General features: G+C 39.5%; 1 protein-coding gene across 1 annotated transcript in view; it reads right to left on the minus strand.

Moving 5' to 3' along the window:
• LOC5576299 (BTB/POZ domain-containing protein KCTD5) overlaps nt 1-11,608 on the minus strand; it is a 32,672-nt gene extending 21,064 nt beyond the window's left edge. Inside the window, exon 1 of the mRNA XM_021846927.1 lies at nt 11,014-11,608. Within this exon, the coding sequence (XP_021702619.1) occupies nt 11,014-11,259 (246 nt within the window). The 5' untranslated portion in view covers nt 11,260-11,608. The remainder of the gene's footprint in view (nt 1-11,013) is intronic.
• Nucleotides 11,609-11,805: the final 197 nt, after the last annotated feature.

The raw sequence follows: 11,805 nt of genomic DNA on the forward strand, positions 1-11,805 counted from the left end.
ACTAGAACCCCGGAATCCACACTGTAAGCCCAAAATTCACATTGGCTTCCTAAGATCCATGCTGAAATTGCAGGACCCACACTGGAATCCCAGCATCCTCACGAGAATCTTTGGATCCATACTGAAAATCTAGGATCCTCACTGCAACATCCGAATCCACACTGAAATCCCAGGTTCCACACTTGAATCCCAACATCCACACAGCAATCTCAGGATCAAAAGTGATATCCCAGAATTCACAATATAATACCAGGATTTGCACTGGAACACGACGATCCGCACTGAAATCCCAGAATTCACACTGGAATATCAGGATCCATACTGAAATCCTAGGACCCTTGCTCGATCAACATTTTTTTTACAACTGGACTTCTGACCCCGGGCCCGCGCGCGTAACAGTCAGTCCGTATTTCAATTGTATATATTTATTTTCTACTTTTGACAACATAGCTCTGCGCGCTTCTCGTGCTTAGCCAGTAATTGCAATTAAACTTTTTTTTTACCCGCGACGCGAGCGTAGCGAACCCAGACAACCTGAAGTCGCATATCAATATGCGAACAAAGTCATTTATTTGTACAAACTGCGTCACTCCCACACTACATGATGGATCAAATCGTTTGATTCATGAGTTTCCTCGCATAAAACGTTGTTTTATGAGTTCATACGTACATTCCGTTTCGTTCCGTATAGTTTTACAAAGTAAGTCGGATCAATCCGTAGCAGCTGTCAAATAAACTTTGTTATCATAAATTAAGTCGCATAAGAGTACAGACTAATTCGCAAGAAAATCTACACACTCGCACTGCTTGTTATGTTTCATCATATAAAATATGTACACATATCGCCTCCACTTTTGTACGTATAAGGCCTTTTCGCGACATCTTATACGTGAAACTTTGCACATATAAGCGTCGCATAACGCAAAAGGTGATTTGATTATACGTACATTCGGAAGTAACTTTTTTTTACCCCCGTGTGTGTAGTGTGGTCATATATCAAACATGTCGTGCAGAGTGAAGTCTTGCAGCGTCAACGACGACCACCTTCTATGGAGGTGTACTTATTGCGACAAAAAATACTACGCTGCCTGTATTGGAGTCCAAAGACATCGGGAGCACATTATTACCGCGTTTATGGTACCAATGTGTGCCGACTGCCAGGACATCTTTATGAAGGAGGCCGACGTGCGGAAGCTGCTTCATCAACAAGAAAAACTAACTTCTTGAAGCGGTGCGCTCACAAAACGACACCAATCAGCGTATTGCTGCTGACCTAAGTAAATTCAGCTTAGTGTCAGTATTATTTGAAAGCATTTCGGCGGCGTCCATTTACTACGTAACGCTAAAATTGGAAATTTTTGACGCCCTCCCCCCCCCCCTTCGTAACGCTTTTTGTATGGGAAATTTTAAATTTTTGTATGAGCCGTAACGCTTGAGCCTACTCCCCCACTCCCCCTAGAGCGTTACGTAATTTGTGGATGCCGCCTTATCACCTGCTCAATGAAGAACACTGAACGAAATCTCCCGCCATAGATTGAATGATTTGTAATACACATGGCTGTAAATATTCATATTCCTTATTTTGAATGACTATTAAGGAATATGATGCAGCCACCGACCGCTGAACAAAAATCATCTAATTCTGAATCGGCTTTTGCTATATTTCCGTATGAAAATAAGTTGACAGTTGAATTAAGAAAACACAAATGAATAACATGCAATAATTGACGGATTTTGTTTTCTACCATGCTCCCAATCAACAATCATTCAACTATCGTCTGAAATATCATAAGGAAAACTAACGTTCCTAAACGTCAAATTATTCTTGGAATGTTTACATAAAATATGGTGGCAGCAGCATGGTGTTTCCAGTTTTGCCTCGTGGATTTCACAGGTAATTGCATTTTATGTACGCTTCATCCAGCATTATTTCTGTGGCAATTCTGTTCGTTACTTTCAAGCTTATTTTCTAGTGTACCAAAAACCACAAATCGTGCATCCCAAGGCCATCAATTCGAATTCTGGAGTCACATCAGCAGGCACTTCATACAGGTGCCAATGCGTGCGACTGGCCTCATGAAATGAGATCAATATTTTTTGGATTAATGTGAATTAGTGAAATAAAATGTGTATAAAACTATTAACGTTGTGTTATTGTTCAAAGTCGATTCGTATATCTTTTATTATTAGCAAACATGTAATGACGGTTGTTTACATTGAAGTATGAAAATCATTCAAATTCAAGCATTTTTTCAATGGATTAAAATATTCTCAATAAAGGATGATTGTCATACAGCGCGATTTGTAAACAGATGATTTCACCAAAGATGAAAATCATCTTGGATGTGTCTGAAAATAAGTATGGGGCTCGGATGAGGCAAAAATCATTCAATCTATGGCGGGAGATTTCGTTCAGTGTAAACGAATCGTTGGCTTTGTCAAAAAAAAACAAAGAAAGCATACGCAATAGGGCACTTGCAGCCTTTGTTTAGTGTGCCCAACGGCTCCCTTTGATTTTGCTGGGTAACGTGTTTTCCGTTTCAAACCGTTACCCAGCAAAATCAAAGGGAGCCGTTGGGCACACTTTTGTTTGCTGCAAGCGCCCTATGCACTCGACCAGCACATGATGTCGTGTGATTCACGCGTGACTTCAGCAATCACCGACATCAACATATAAAATACAAAAATGTCACAAAAAACTTTTTTGACGATTCTGCATTGGCTATTGAAAAGGCAGTCAATTCGGCAGCAGAAGTAGCAGTAAATGCAATCACGCCAACGGAGCCTCCAACCACTCGTGACCCACTTCCAATAATAATTGACGAGATCAGAAATGAATTGGCCTCATTAGTCAAATCAGCTGCATTTGCAGCAATAGCAGAAGCATCAACGACGACGGAACATAAACTTGCAGAAATCTTATTCTTATCGAAGGAAATATTGGATGGGATTAAGTCTGTATCTGCAGCTGTCGAGACTATTGAGGGCAGCCCAAATAAAAACTCACTGCAAGCGAACAAAACATTAGCAGAAGAGTTAGCAGAAGACTTTATCTCCGCGAATACCAATTTACAGCCACATCACCAGCAGAAACAGCAACAACAAGAACAAAAACAACGACAACAACTACTACAACAGCCACAACAAGGAATTTCCGAATCCCTATCAAAAACTGACAGTCTCTACTCTGGTTGGCGAATTTTGGGAAATAAACGGTGCTGGAAACAAGACTGGTCAGCATACGACATGAAGCTGAGCCGTCGAAAGCTTCAAGAAAAAGCCGCTGACAAAGCCAAACAACGAAAAAAACGAAGACAGCGACAAATCTCCCGCATAACTAGTGGTCAACCATCAAACAGCATAAAAAACCACCAGCCACCTGAACGCAGCAGGAATTTAGGACTCGACAAAGAGCTACTGGCTATAGGCCTTTTCATGTGACAGGTCCGTCTATGCATTTGTTTACATCGGTGGAGGACCGGTGCAAACACGAGGCTGTCATTTTCATAGAAGAACTGTCAAAAAGCTTCCCGATCAGCTGATTTGGAACGTCATGTGAAAAGGCCTATGGCCAAAGTTCAATTTGCTGGTCCACCTTCCAACACAGCCCATCCAATTTCTGGCCTCTCAGTCCCGAAGCCAATCAATTTTACAAAGGGCAAAACTATTAATCCGTATCGTCCAGAAAAAGGAATCCAAGAAAATTCAACGCCCCTACATCCGTATGTCAATCACCATCATCCACCTCAACAACAACAAAAACCTTCAACCTAGTGATCCTTTATAGAGAGATAAGCGGAAGTAAAATGGAATGATTTGGCAACAGACCAGCAGTGCTGATTTCGCTCGGCGTCGAGAATAATATTGTAACACGGACATGACTTCCTCATTGCTATAAAGTGTATTTTGTTTCGTTATAGATCTTTGAGCTACATATCAAAACTAATAAACAGCCAAAAAAATCAAAAACTAAAAATCGCATCGACAAAAATTCAAAAAAGTAAAACATTTCATATTTTTGCTTCATGCAAAATTACTTTTACCGAAATAATTTCAAGCGGATTACTATTCAAGAAAAGTTCAAAACAAACATAACGCATGTTCGTTTGGCTCACACTTTGACAGCTCTCGCTGCTCGATTGGCTCACACTTTGACAGAAATGTCAGCTTCCGCGAATCTCTCTTATAAAGGATTTCTACTTCAACCCAAACAATAGGCCTATTCACATGACGTCTCAAATCAGCTGATCGGGAAGCACTATGACAGTTCTTCTATGAAAATGACAGGCCCGTGTTAGCACCGGCCCTCCACCGATTTAAACAAATGCATAGACGGATCTGTCACATGAAAAGGCCTATGTGTAGCAGTGACAGCCAATTCGACTTGGATCCATTGCGACCACCTATTGTGCGCTTAACGGAGCAATCAACGGAAGGTGACGGTCGTTTCTTGAAAGCTCGTTTGCGTGACCCGAAAATCATGGACGTCGTCCGACTGTTCCTCGCGTACATGCACGATCAACAAGCAAATGTATGCGTGGATGGCTTTACTGCGACCAGTATTCGTCTGAAAATGGCATCTGAAGGTCTCCCATCTGATCCTGAGCATCTGCTTCGAATCTTCAAGAAGGTACATCAGGAATACGGACTGGACCCTTCGGCAGCAGTGACGGACTTGGAATCGTATAGGAAATATCTGTCCAGCGAGAGGATCCATCGTCTTCAACAGCTGCGTGAGAGTGGCTCAAAATTCCAACTGCAGGCTCCAAGTTTTCGGAAATAATGACACCTTTCGACAAGAAAGTAGAAACTCTGCTACCTGACGCACATAGTGATGTAAGTATTACTAATCTATCTATATAAATAAAAATGGAGTGGTGTTTGTATGTCACGAAATGACTTGAGAACGAGCTATCGAATTTTGAAATTTATCACATAGATATGATCCTGAAGTGTTCCGACGTGTTTGTGTGTATAAAAAACTCAAGATGTTCACAGGAAAGTTCGAAAAAACGGGAGCGAACGGAACTGCCTGTTTTGTATGGGACGTCCATGACGTTTTTCAGCAGCCTACTTGATGGCAAGACGAAGTTTGCCGGGACCACTAGTAATCCAAAAATGTCTACGTCTTCTCAATGGATTGCGACTGAAATGCTGGTATATTGCCAAAATTTCAATCGCATGAAAAGCTCAGCTAAAATGAAGGAAATTCAACAAAATCTTGTATCTTCTTCTTTCAATATAATTCTTGGAACTGAAACTAGCTGGGACGAAAGCGTAAGAAGCGAAGCAATTTTAATGTATTTCGGCACGACCGAAATTTGCAACACTGTAATAAGAAGTCCGGTGGTGGAGTCCTCATAGCCATCAATGCAGACTTTACTTCTGAAGAAATTGAAACTTTCAAACACAAAGAATTCGAAAATATTTGGGCTAAAGCTCTAATTAATGGAGAAACGCATATTTTTTCATCCGTGTATTTTCCACCTGAACACGCTAACAAACATTCTTTTGAATTATTCTTCAAAATTGTCGAAACTATTATTTCAAATATGGAAACTGAAGTAAAACTGCATATTTATGGGGACTACAACCAACGCAATGCCGACTTCATTGCAGACAATGAAAATGAATCACTTATACTCCCAGTCATAGGCGAAGACAGTACTTTACAATTTTTATTCGACAAAATATCATATTTTGGCCTAAATCAAATTAATCACGTAAAAACCCAGCAAAATTCTTACTTGGACCTCTTATTTACAAATTGCACTGAAGATTTCTGTGTGTATACATCATTATCACCTCTATGGAAAAATGAAGTATTTCACACAGCAATTGATTACTCAATCTTCATACATAAAACTTCTCTCCCCAGCGACTGGGAGTACGAGGAAGTGCCGGAATACAATAAGGCAAATTACAAAGAAGCCAAACGTAGACTATGTACAATAAATTGGCAACATATTATAAGTATTGAAGGAAATGTCGACACCGAAGTAGACAAATTCCATTCAATTATTCAACAAATAATTAATGAAACTGTGCCAACAAGAAGAAGAAGACGTATACAGAATAACAAATTACCGGTGTGGTTTAGCCCACAACTAAAAAACCTAAAGAACAAGAAACAGAAAGCGCATAAATTATACAAAAAAGAAAATACTGCCACGAACTTACAAAATTATCATGACATATGTAACCAACTCAACTCAGCCATTAACTCCGCACATGAAGAATATAATCGTAAGGTCGAACTGAAGTCAAATCATGTCCTAAAAATTCCCTTCGCGAATGCATTTTGACGGAAACGTAGGTGAAAACTCTTCCGATATCTGCAACCTCTTTGCAGATTTCTTCCAAGAAGTGTATACCACCTACTCCGAAGAAGACCGCGACCGCAATGTCTTTTCTTTTTTTCCCAAGAAATTTCTAATAATATATCTATTGCAAAACTATCACAACAAGAAATCTTATCGGCACTAAAAAACTTGGACGCGGCAAAGTGAGCAGGACCGGATGGCATTGCACCCGTGTTCTTCAAAAATCTCTCAGAAGAACTTATCCTTCCCTTAGAATGCCTTTTCAACATGTCTCTAAATAATGGAAAATTCCCAGAAGCTTGGAAATCCTCATATTTGGTGCCTGTTTTCAAATCAGGTACAAAATCTGACATACGGAACTATCGCGGAATTGCCATTATCTCATGTATTCCCAAACTCTTCGAATCTCTCGTAAACGACAAAATTTTCCAGCAAGTAAAAAACCAAATTACTTGTAGGCAGCATGGCTTTTTTAAAGGCCGCTCAACATCTTCCAATATGCTAGAATTTGTATCTTTCATTCTCAACGCAATGGACAATGGCAAGCACGTAGAAGCCCTCTACACTGACTTCAGTAAGGCCTTTGATCGAATCGACATACCATTATTAAGCTTCAAATTGCAAAAAATAGGAATGGAGCCAGGACTCTTGAGTTGGATCTAGTCATATCTATCAGAAAGGAAACAAATAGTGCGCTTTCAAAATAAATTATCTGCACCCATTTCTGTAACCTCTGGAGTACCCCAAGGTTCTCATTTAGGCCCACTTCTTTTTATTTTGTATGTAAACGACATTTCCTTTTTACTTAGAAAAATAAAATTTCTCATATATGCAGACGACATGAAGCTCTTCATGGAAGTAAGTAATTCTAGCGAAGCAGAAGAATTCCAGAATGACATTAACTTATTCTTCACTTGGTGCAAAAAAAGTCTACTCCAACTCAATATCAAAAAATGTAATTCAATAGCATTTAGTCGAAAATATGTAACACCTCCATTGAAGTATTTTTAGGAAACCAAGTAGTGCAGAAGTTTAAAATTGTAAGGGATTTGGGCCTAATCCTAGACTCCAAACTCACTTTTGTAGAACATTATAATTCCATAATAAACAAAGCAAACAGCATGATTGGCTTCATTAAGAGGTTCAGTAACAATTTTCAAGACCCATATACTATTAAACTATTGTATATTACATATGTAAGACCAATTCTGGAATATTGTCACCTAGTATGGAACCCGTACCATGTCGTACACGAAGAACGCATAGAATCAGTACAGAAGCAATTCTTTTTATACGCCCTTCGGAAATTGAATTGGACTGTACTGCCACTTCCGTCGTATGAAGCACGCTGCATGCTCATCAACTTGGAAACACTTAAGCAACGCCGGAAGTTCGCAATGATTCTCTTTATAAACAACATTATTTCGAACCGTGTAGACTCTGCTGCACTTCTTTCCCAACTAAACTTCTACACACCCTCTCGGCATTTAAGAACAAGAAAATTATTTTCAGAAAAATCATGCAGGACGCATTATGCTCAAAACGGACCAATAAACCGTATGATGCGTCAGTATAATGTACATTGCGAATTCATTGGCATTACTATGTCCAAAGAGCAGCTTAAAACACGACTAAAAAACAATAGAAGTAATCCATAGCATGTAAGAAAGTATTGTAATTATTGTATGTAGTCTACCTATGCTTGACGAAATAAATAAATAAACAACGCTAGCTTAGGATCCATACTGGAATACACTGTAATCTCCATTTACGAATTAGATCGGAAGTTCGTAAATTGAATCAGTTCGTAAAACGAGGGAGCTTCGTTCGTAAAACGAGATTTTTCCTGATGGAGTCTACTTGTAGGAAATTAATTTTTATTATTTCGAGAAATTTTGCTTTTTCAGTATCCAAAGCATGTTATTGATGTATTTCTTAATCAAGCCAAAATGTGTACAAGTTAAAGCCTTTAAAGAATTCCTTGGAGTTTGGGAACATAGTTCTACATGAGTAAAATTTAATTAATGTAAGTAGAAAAATATCTCACAATACTGGCTCCTGGAAATTTGTTACATTTTGAAGAATCGTTTGTATTGTCAAGATCCCCGTTTTGGTAACCATGTGAGAACAACAGGTGTTCTAGTTCATCCAAAAACTTCCTGAAATAAATACCTTCAGTCTACGGGTATGATAAGCAATATTTTGATGGTTTCTAATATGGCACCAAACCCTAACCATTCATACAAGTAAACAGGGCATTTTGTGGATCCTCTTGATCATCCAAGGACTCAACGGAATACAGACCTCCACACTAAACTCTTACGGTGAATTTCACCGTAATCTCAACAGCTGAACAGTTCAGTGAAATATAACACCGTAACTTCGTCGGAATTTAAAGGATTCTGGTATTTTTTTACCGAATACTGCAAAAACTTACCGTACTCCGTTAATTTATTTTACCGAACTGTTCAGCTGTTGAGATTTCACAGGAACCCGTAAAATAATTTAAGTGTGTAAGAATTTACAAGCCTAAGCAGTTGTATACTGAAGGTTATTAACAATGACATAGACTCTTATTCCTTCATATAACTAAACGGAGTAGTGCATTGATCTGTACGGATGTTATTGGTCCCCCAAGATTCTCGGGCCCGCTCTGAGAAACTCTTTTTCTCAGCATTGTTCGTCGTGTTTCTGTGAACGTTCGTGTTTTCGTCCCACTTGACGCACTCTACAGAGGCAGATCATGACGAAGCTGATGACGTTTTCAATAGTTATATAATGTAGTTTTAAGAATGACGAACTACCATAAATTTCTTCAGAAAGTCGTTCTACTGAAATTCTGGTATATTGACCGAATTTCAATCGCATGAAAAGCGCATCAAAAATGAATAAAATCAGTAAATAGTTATTCATGCAACAAGATGCAAAATGATGATTTTTTCAGTACGAGTTGTACATATACGACGAGCGCTGAAAAAATCGAGTTTTGCAGCGAGTTGCATACAACATTTTTTGCTATTACGAAAAAACCGTTTAATCGGGTTGACAAACATATTTCAAAAGAACCCACGTGGCCATCCATGCGTCGTACAGGCTCAATATTTTTTGAATCAGGTAGACTGTGATAGTAGAAGCATTAACCTAAGAATGCTAATGTCGCTGCTGTTCGTGTTACTAGCATCTAGTTTGCCACGGACTGACAGCGTGAGTACCGGGCCTCAAAGTGTCAAAATAATTTTGAAAACCAAAATGACGAGGTGGTATTTAACAAACAATGAAAAACCATAATTTAAGGTAATAATAATTAAAATCAGTTTTGTGACAACTACACCACTAGCGTTCTACTACTAATATTTCCAAAATCCACACTGGGATACCAGGATCCATACCGGAAACCTAGGGTCCCTGTCGAAATCCTACGTTTTACATTTCAATCCCTGGATTCACATCGAAATCCTACGATCCCTGGATCCACACAAGAGTTCCAATCCCAGATTCCACACTGAAATCCTACGATCCACACCACAGCTCCAGGATCTGAAGTGTAATCAAAGGAACCATACTGAAATACCAGCATCCACACTGGAATATAATGATCCATTGTGAAATCCTAGGATCTATTCTGAAATCTCAGAATTCCAACTGGAATCCCGAAATCCACACTGGCTTCCAGGATCCATTCTACAATCTTTCATAAATTTCTGATTTGGAAACCACGCTTATTGTAATATAAGACGAGCGTGATGATGCCGATAAGAACTGCAGACAAAGCGACTAAAAAAATGAAATATTTTATGCTTAGAGCGCAATCTAGTGGAAGAAATCTGAAATCAAAAACCTGTCAACAGACTGTCCTTGAACTTTTTCACAACTTTGCCGAAAATACCCTATTACTATTTCTATTTTGTCTAAAAAATACAGGGGATAGGCTAAATGATTGAGATAAGCTAAATTTTGCCTAATTTCAAATGTTAATGCATCCGTGGCATTCAACTTACTATTTGTTCTTGTTTCTAGGAAAATTCTATAAAATTTTAAACCACAAAAAAAATACAAGCGACAGGAAAAATGACCTCGAAAAATGTGGAACATCTCCGGTGTCCGGTGGCCAGTATGGATGGCCAAGCAAGTTCCTGAAACTAGACCAAATTTGCCTTCGACTACTTCCGAATGCATACAATTTCATCCATTTTTCATAAAGTTATAAGCATTTGAAATTGGGCAAAATTTTGCCTATCTCAATCGTTTTCCCTATAAGGTGCACAACCACTTAGTCTCTTCCATGATTCACTTTGGCATCGGGGTTTTTTTCTGCCGAATTGTCTGAAACTTTGCACAAAGAAGCACTTTAGTACGACGCATATTGTGGCCAAATATGAGCTCTGTAGCTTTAAAAAAACCCCACTGCCCAAGTGAATCAAAAGTGCCAATAATAGGATCCGGCTTCCTACCTTGTATAGTACAAAAAATACCAGTTATTCATAAAAGTAGCTGATATCAAAATAGATCACTGGGCGTTAAAATGGGGACTTTCAAGAGACTTGCGTTACAATGGAGACCACGTCTTTAAAAAGAAATCTGCTACTAGCTATTATAAATGTTACTCCCTTTTACGGTTCTCGGAAAATAAATCAAACCCCTCCCAGAACGATTTCCTGGGTACGCCATTGCCCAGAGCCAGCAGACTTACCCGATCGGAAATGAGATCGCTGTCCTCCTGGATCAGCCGGGACAGAAACGAGTTTGGATCCCGGGACAGTGTGGTTTTGGTAGTCAGAAAGCAGGTTCCGCCGACGTTCAGCTTGATCCATTGATCCTTCTTGCCCTGGATCGGGTACTGAGAGGCCATTGCCGAAGAAGATGTAGACGGGCCGCATCCGGATGGTCCACCGCCACCACCATCCCGGTACTGGCCGTTCAGATTGACTGTGGCCATTTGCTGCACTACACTTGATCGTTCCAGCTTTACCTCGGTTGCAATCGCTCGATAATGGCTCCGGGAGTCGTTTTCAGGACTTCTTTCCTTTTGATGTTTGTTTGTTGTGGTGCCGAAGTAAAACTTTCCTTTCGTTCGATATTTTCACTTCGTTTCGCTCGCTAAGTTTTAGCAAGACGTCCAAGAGGAAATTTCGCACAACAAAACCGTTCACTTTGAAGCCACTTTTCTCTGATTATTCACGAGCAAGATGGAAATGAAACTGGGGAAATATTTTGAGTTTTCCTCTGGCGAAGCTTGCTTTTTTGCTGCTGTTGCTGCCAAAAAGGGAAAAATGACAACAGATCTGACATCAGCAAGAGTCGTTTGACACTGCGACATCGTCGTGTGATGCGACATGTCACTGCACACGGAGAAAAAAGTGCTACAATCGCTTACCGATTTGATGATCATTTTTCCACAGACAAACAGACGTAACACTTAGAACAAATCTCGATCAAAATCATAGTCACGAGGACATGTACGCCCAATGCCAAAATTGGTGTG

This window comes from Aedes aegypti, chromosome 1, assembly GCF_002204515.2.
Source record: "Aedes aegypti strain LVP_AGWG chromosome 1, AaegL5.0 Primary Assembly, whole genome shotgun sequence".
In the NCBI taxonomy this organism is placed as follows: domain Eukaryota; kingdom Metazoa; phylum Arthropoda; class Insecta; order Diptera; family Culicidae; genus Aedes; species Aedes aegypti.